A 7,963-nucleotide genomic window follows, 5' to 3' on the forward strand; every position below is an offset into this window, starting at 1 on the left:
ATCTCTCTCTTTGAAATCAGCAAGATTAAGTGACTTGAGAACTGTAATCTCAGTAGTTATGTTCTATTTGGAAATGTTATTTCTAAGCCAAGTATATTTTTGAGACATCTGAATCCTAGCATTTTCACTACCAGAAATGCAGCTATACATCAGTCATAACACAGAGTAGCACAAATCTAAATTAAAACTCCACATCTGTTTCTTGTTATCCTGCATGTAGCTCTACGAATACATGTAAGTGGTTCCACTATAGCTATTTTCAAAAGGACAGACTGTCAATTCCAGTATGAAGAGCGAGGAGAGACATATCTGAAGGTAACACACACATCACACGTTCATATTCATATTCAAAATGTAAAAAGATAGGTCTGGTACTATTACATATCCGGGAGGTTCATGCATTTTAAATTACAGGTTGAGGACAAAAGAATTTGCCAGGGTGAGGCAGTGAGTTTCAAGACTGGGTTGGGACCTGACCTTGGGTTTTATGATTTCTGCATTCAGCTGCAACACTCTAACCACTGTACTATGATTTAAAAAAAAAAAAATCTAATCTATATCTATAGAGTCATGTTGATTTCACTGGAATCTACCCTCTGTTTGCTAATCTCAGCTTTTGATACAGAAATGTTTGTATTCGTTTCTGTTTAGCAAAGCCACTTATGTGCTAAATGCTGATAAAATTATACATAGACAGTAGAATATAGCAACATATGAAGAAGAGAAATCATACTGCACTGTAATATAATCTCTGTTGCTGTCTTAGATTTATTATTCTGTTTTTTCACAACAGGGCAAAGGAACTGAACTTACTTACTGGCTGACAGGCATGAAGGACCAGAAGCATAACCTTCCAACACCACCTTCTGTGTAAGCTTCTTTGACCTAGGTCATTGGTATTCGCGATAGCTAATGCCACTGTTTAACCTTTATTTTATCTTTCTGTGATTATATTATTGAGCATGCTCCTATCAAAGAAAATGTTACATCCCTACATACCCACTTGAAATGTTTCTTGAGGCGCAAGAATCTCTGGAGTGCTTACGGTTAAGTTTTTTTAATTTAAATTTGCCTTTGAAAGCAAGGTAAACAGACAGACAAAGACATATACGAGTATACTCTACCAAAACATGCACCTATAAAATATCATCTATCTTCTGCTGTGTTTTTCTTCTGTCAGGAAAACCTCACCATGAACAGTGCAAATATCAGGGATGAAAGAGGGCAGGAGTGATCTCTTGAGTCTTACAGGAATAGGCAAGCATGTCTTGGTACCCAGGGAAACTGAAGAGACGATCCTTATCCTGCAGCACTAGCAAACTGTCCCATTGTTCTACTGACAGGTCGTACCAACTGGACAGCCTTGCTGTTCCTTCCACCAGTTCAGATGGGAAATCTGTGTCATCCCCCACATATAGACAAATAGAAAGGAGAGTAGCAGAAGAGGGGGAAAAGAAAGAAGGCGGTGACAAGAGAGATGAGAGGGAAGGTGGAGAGAATGAGAGAGGTGAAAGAAGGCTTGCCTCAGAGATGGGTGGTGGTGGTGGTAGGGGGGAGTTGGAGAATGATTGCCCACCAAGCGGGTTGGGTAGCCAGGTCGGGAAGGATTTTTCTGTATTAGAACTAAATAGTTTTATATCTAAATAGGCCCTGAATTCTGGCAGAATTGTATGGCAATCATACAAATGTATATGTAAATAAGTGACTGAGGAATCATTTATTTAGTTAAATATTTTAGCTTTTGTTTTCATCACTGATATGCAGAGCAGGATTTTAAACGTTTTGATAGTTTTAAAAACACTGAGGATAGAGAGAAGGAACAATTAACAGCTGCTATATACATGCAAATGAGGTTTAAAAAGTGATAGCATTTAAATTTGCTGGGGCTCTGTAGGGATAGGTTCCTATTAAAATGGTTGTGTGTGTGTGTCCTGTCCCCCTCCCCCTTCCCAATCCAGAAGGACTCTTGGGTGGGATTTTTGAGATTTTCTTGAGGCTAGGTAAGGTTTTGAAGTTCTGGTTGATTTCTGAAATCTGACAACCAAAACAGTTGGCATGATCACTTGTAAGATCACTCTCATTGCATAGACCTTGTGTTCTTTGGATTTCTGAGGAGCTCAGAGCAATGAACCACAGATGGCTGGAAAGATGGTGCAGGAAATCTCTAGATAAATACAGATGAACATGGGTTAGTGCCCATGTTAAGGCCTGCTCTGTGGTGGTGATTGTACTTCTCTGGCACCGTCTTGTAAGCACAGTGCTCACTCACAGCATTGTTGCAGGTCAGTTAGAATCCAAACCCCAGAATAGTGAAAGTAGCCTTTGGTCATCTGCTGTAACAAGTTTGCAATATATTTCATTGATAAAATTGCATGCACCTGCCCTTAAGTGGATTTCTCATTAAGAACATTTTTTTTGGCAGTGATTGAGACATCTGCTTGTCCAGTTTTAACAGATGAGTTTCATCTTGAAGTTCATCTTGCGGTCAGGATATTTTTTAATATAGTGGTGAAATCACTGCCTGCTTAAATCTAAATGCTGCAAGAGGAGAACTGGCAAATTTGGACAGTGAGATTATAAATGCTTTTTAATGGAGGGTTTTGTTCCTATTTCTCTGAAAGACATCATCACAAAACCTTTCTTGAAGAAGCTATAGCAAGAACCCAATATCATAGGTACTTATTAGCTAGTCTGATATCTTCATCTTTTGAGCAAGATCGTAGAGCAATGGTGGCAACAGAGCTCTAAATTTTCTTGGATGAAAGAAATTATTTACATCCTTTGGAATGTATACCTGTTCATTCTTCTAGATCTCTTGGAATCTTTTGATACCATCAAGTTATATCCTTCTGTGATATTTAGCTAATAAGGGATTTACAAAGACAGCTTTGCAGTGGGACTGGTCCTATGTAGTTGAATATTCCAAAAAGGAAGTGTGGAGAGATTATTGCCTGGCCCTTGGACCTGTGGGTTTCATCAGCGTTCTGTTTTGACCCCCTTTGCTCTTTAGCCTTTACGTAATGCTGCTAGACATTCAGAATTAAGTTTCTCTCTCTCTCTCTCTCTCTCTCTCTCTCTCTCTCTCTCTCTCTCTCAACTAATGCCAAAGCACCTGTGAAAATCCTGAGCTGTTGTCTGGATGTTGTAATGAATTGGCTATGGGCTAAAAAGTTGAAGTTCAGTTCTAACAAGATAGTAGGTCTGATCTGGGATGAGGAGTACAGTCTGTTCCATATGGGGTTGTACTTCCTCTGAAGGAGCAGAGGCTTAACTTGGGTGTGTGTGCCCTTGGATCCAGTTTTGCTCCTGGATGTTCAGGTGGTAGCAAATGTCAGGGTGCTTTTGATCAGTTTTGACTCGTGCCAGTTGTGCCTCTTCTTAGAAAAGACAGATCTGTCTGCCAGGATACATACCTGAGTCATTTCCTGTTTAGACTATTGCAATATGCTTTATGTGGGGTAGCCACTTAAGGGTGTTTGGAAAGTGCTGCCGGTGTAAAATGCTGCAACCAAATTGCTTTCTTGTGGCATCTTATAGACATATATTATATTTGTCCTACATCAGTTGTGCTGGCTTGGAGTCTTCTCCAGGCTCAGTTCAAGGTCCTGGTTCTTAGATAGAACTCCCTAAACAATTTGGTGCCAGGATACCTGAGAGACCCATGAATATTTCAATCAATTAATTGATTAATCAATTAATCAACCTAATAGGGAAACAGTTAAAAAATTTCCCTCCTAGGTCAGGCCATGAAGTGGTTTGGGTGTTCAGTCTATACAGAAGTTTTCTCTTCCTTCAAGTACTGTAGAATTGGGCAGTTTTCCAGTGGAAATATTCCCAAGTCTGAAAGGCTGTAGTTATTTCAATTAAGATGCAACAGGTTGTTCAAGTTTCTTTGTTGTGACTGCTGACTTGTGATTTCTGAAACAGGTAGGAAAGGCTGTATTTGTTTTCTCAACATATGCTATGGGGCATTCAGTCTGCTTGCATTCCATGGCATATATTACAGAGCTGGACTTCCAGATGACTTCCACTTTGTTTAATTTAATACGTCTTTCCAGTCATTCAGCTTTTGAAAGAGGCAGTGTCCCTAGTTTGAAAACCAACAATGTTATTGATAAAAGCAGAAGCTGAAACATTTCATTAAATGATATTAAGCCTACCCATGTTTTGTCAGCGTCACTTGTTTACCAATACGAACAGCTTAGCTTTCCATTGATTGGTCACTTTTAACTTCTGGTATGAACAGCCTGCGCCTCCTCACAGACTTGAACACCAGTGAGTTAGGACCCATCCTGACTTAAGCTGGATTACATCAGTAACATCACTGCCATTTTAATTTTTCAAGGTTTCTTTTTTTAAATAATAAAAATAGGAGGCATTAGGCGAAAAAGAGAGAGAAAGAGAACAGTGGGCATCTCTCTCTCTCTTAAATGGATGACTATAGATCTTGTTACATTAGAATTAACGTTGAGCCCCGAGCCTGAAAAGACAGATACTGCTAGACTAATAAAGCCAGTCTGGTCATTGTGAGGAACCTCTTCTCCTAATACTATCCAATAGGGAATATAGGGTAATGTTAGCAGGAAAAATTCTCTAAATGAGCATGACAGAGACACCTCTTTGTGATTCTGATCTTGTGGTTGGACTTTCCTGCAGCTTCCTTGTAGGCTATGTCCAAGGCTCAGACTTGCATTGGGTGCTGAGAGGTGATCCAACTTTCTATACCAAACCAAGCCCCACCAAAATGTAGCCACCAGATCCTGTAAGGAGGAGTAGTCAGGTTTCACGCTCATGAAATATAAAATAGACTATGGTTCATTTCTCTATCAAAAGCAGAGAGAAGACCTTCCTTACACAGAAACCTATGAGCAGAATTGGACCAGCCATGACAGTAAGGGAAGAAGGAGAGAAGCTTTCTGAAAAACTGGAAATAAGAGTACAGTAGTACTCTACAACATCTTTTACTATCTACCTTATATAAGGCTGCAATCCTAGATCCATTTACCTGGGAATATTGAACTTTTGTCTGTCAAAATGGCTCACATGCTATTTTGCTCTTGTTCCCATCTCCCATACAGAAGATCCCACATAAATCTCTGCGAGGAAAGAGCCTGCCATTATGCTAACTAGTGGTACTCATTTACTTCTCAGTTCCCTACTTGCCTTGTACTCCCTGTGAAAGTGTCAAAACTACATGGTGTACATGGCAAACCTGAGTAGTCAGATTCTGACCCAGAGATGTGCCCAGGCCAACATGGTCATGCCTGTTTGGAGGATCCAATTCTTCCAGTACCCCATTTACAGTCCTGGTCCACAAAATTATGAAATTCAGTAGTGCATTATGAAATTCAAGCTGGCTCTCACATGCTTGATATGATTAGTACAGGAATCTAGATGCTGTTTAGATTGCTACATGTCTAAATGTCCAATCTTGTGGGTTCCTGGGAATCATCCCAGGCCTCAAGAGACAGACTGAAACCTCAGTCCAAGATTAGACACAGAGTTCTGATTTCTGAGGAGAAGACCCAATTCAGCATCAGAGCTCTGATACTGGAAGGAAAAGAGAAGGCTTGAGGGTGTAGTGGCTGAAGCAGGGGAGGCTCTGAATCCAAAGCTCTCCCGGCTCCTGACCATGCAAGCAACACAGGCGAACAGTTTGGCCAGCCCTGGCTCTGGTGCAAAAGATTTTCCTCCCACAGGGAGCAATGAAAAGGAGGGAAATAGCAAAACAAAAGCCACAGGAAGAACAGCAAACAGCCTTGCTCACTTCTACCCTAGTGGCAGGAAGGCTATGGAAATCTCCTGGCATTGCAATCTTTCTTTTTAATGTGATGCTGTTTGCCTGACTTTGCTTGCCACTTGTTGATCAATTTTTAACTACTCCCTGATCCCAAATGTATATAGTCCTTGATTCATATTTTTTTGATTCTATAAGCTCAGGAGGAACTCTCTCTCATGTGCAAAGGCTGCTTCATGCATAAACTTGTAGTAAGAAAAGGGAGGATAGGATGAGCTTGCCTTGCAGTGATGAAGAAATATGTTGTAGTTGCCAGTTGCCTCTATGCTGGTGTGTAATTATCCTAGAATCTTTGGAACCTTCCTGCTCAGAGCTTAAGTTTAAAGAAACTGAGGTAGTGCAACTGTTGTGCAAGTTGGCCACCCTTGAATGTATCATGTGAGTTGGGGCCCCGCAGAGCTCCTGATCTGGCATATTCTCTACACAGAACTCCAAAAATAGCATGCCAATGCAATATATACTTGTCCCTTAATATTAGATTATGGATTTTAAAGGAGTATTAAATTGAATGGAATAAATTTAAAAGGACTTATGATTAAGAATCATAGTAGGAGGAAAAATCATTGAAACTGTTCTAAGTAATTGAAAGTTTTTCTCTCTTGTTCTTTCCAGGGAGAATCAACAGCGTTTGCAGGCTGATTTTGCTGAGATGATAATACAGTCTCTGCAGAAAAGACCAGCAGAAGAGTTCCAGGTGCGAGGGATTTCCCGTGTAGCTAGCCGCAAAGGCACTCTGGAATATCTGCAATTGGCTACCGTAGAAAACTCCAGCACCTTTCTGTAAACTGGAATAAACTACATGATTCAAGAATCCCAGGATCTTATACATACTCCACAGCTTTGCAATATTGCAGAACACAGGATGGTTGGGGAGAGAGACATGATCCTTCCTTTGAATGTCATCTGTCCAGTGCAAGGGGCTTCTCCATGGAGGCTTCACCAATGCACTGCTTGCTGTAACTGGGAAATGACAAGAAAGAGGGTTACCAGCTAGTATCTCTCTTCATATCCAGCTTGGGCTTTCTGGATTAATATAGTGGTATAGGAAGGGAGCAATGCAGACACTCTTTCCCACAAATCTTGTATAAGCCATTTTGAACATATAGGAAAGTATTTTAGGTAAGTCATTAAATAAGCAGGAAAACAAACACACATTGAATGCAATGTTTGAGACACATTGTTTGAAATCATCTGGCCATTCCCCTGCCTCTTTAGAAACTAAACACAGATGTACTTTTTAGAAACTAGAGACAGGTGTATTTTTAATCTAAAGTCATGTTTAAATGCCTTTATTTTAAATTGCAAGCTCTTGTCTTCTATTAGAGAAACAGTCAAAAATATTTTGTCTGTTATTAAATATGTTGGTCTGCTACCAGTTTTCATCATCTAATGTCCCGATGTGTCATAAACTATTTGATGTCTTTAGAAATGTTCAGTCAGTCATCACTGTCACTTGATTTGTTTCTAGATCCAGTTTTAGGTCACAAATTGTTTTATGGGTAATTAGGTTCAAGGTAATTAGAGGACTGTCTGCTGCCACATGAGACTGCCTGTCTGCTGAGATCTTTGCAAGAGATTGGTAGAAATCCCTTCCCTTGGAGATCCCTTTGCCTTCTTCCTTCTCATTCCTCTGAAGGCAGTCTTTTTAATGTTTAATGATTCCATATTTGGATTTTTAGGCTCTGGTTGCTAACAACGTATGTGTTTACCAATTATTTTTTAAATTGATGGATGACATATTTATTTCTATTATCTAATTTTATTGATTGTAGTTTCAGGGCAACTTGCATGGTGAAAAAGTGGGATACAAATGCCATCAAAATAAATAAATAAATAAATAAATAAATAAATGGACAGTCAAGGAAAAATTCTTAAACTTCAAAGTTGTACATTGCCTCTGCTTAACATTTAGCAATTCAACTGTATATTTTATAAGGCTCGTCTAGTACATGCAACAATAAATTCTCAGGATTAAATATTCATTTTGTAAAAGGAAAATGTTACACCAGTTATTCACATTGATCTACTTCCATTACATCAGTGTAGGGCTTGGCAATCATATGGATCTGACAAGGTAACAGCTATATTATATTAGTGAACACAATAGTCATACAGAATACAATAGCCAGGATCAGTACTTTCAGTGGCAAACCTAGCAGGCACCAC

General features: G+C 39.5%; 1 protein-coding gene across 1 annotated transcript in view; it reads left to right on the forward strand.

Moving 5' to 3' along the window:
- GUCY2C (guanylate cyclase 2C) overlaps positions 1-7,758 on the forward strand; it is a 75,713-nt gene extending 67,955 nt beyond the window's left edge. The window contains exons 25-27 of the mRNA XM_044455333.1: positions 221-315; positions 794-870; positions 6,410-7,758. Coding sequence (XP_044311268.1) covers positions 221-315; positions 794-870; positions 6,410-6,581 — 344 coding nt within the window. The 3' untranslated portion in view covers positions 6,582-7,758. The remainder of the gene's footprint in view (positions 1-220; positions 316-793; positions 871-6,409) is intronic.
- The last annotated feature ends 205 nt before the right edge of the window (positions 7,759-7,963 follow it).

Source organism: Varanus komodoensis, unplaced genomic scaffold (assembly GCF_004798865.1).
Source record: "Varanus komodoensis strain SLA01 unplaced genomic scaffold, ASM479886v1 scaffold8, whole genome shotgun sequence".
Lineage (NCBI taxonomy): Eukaryota > Metazoa > Chordata > Lepidosauria > Squamata > Varanidae > Varanus > Varanus komodoensis.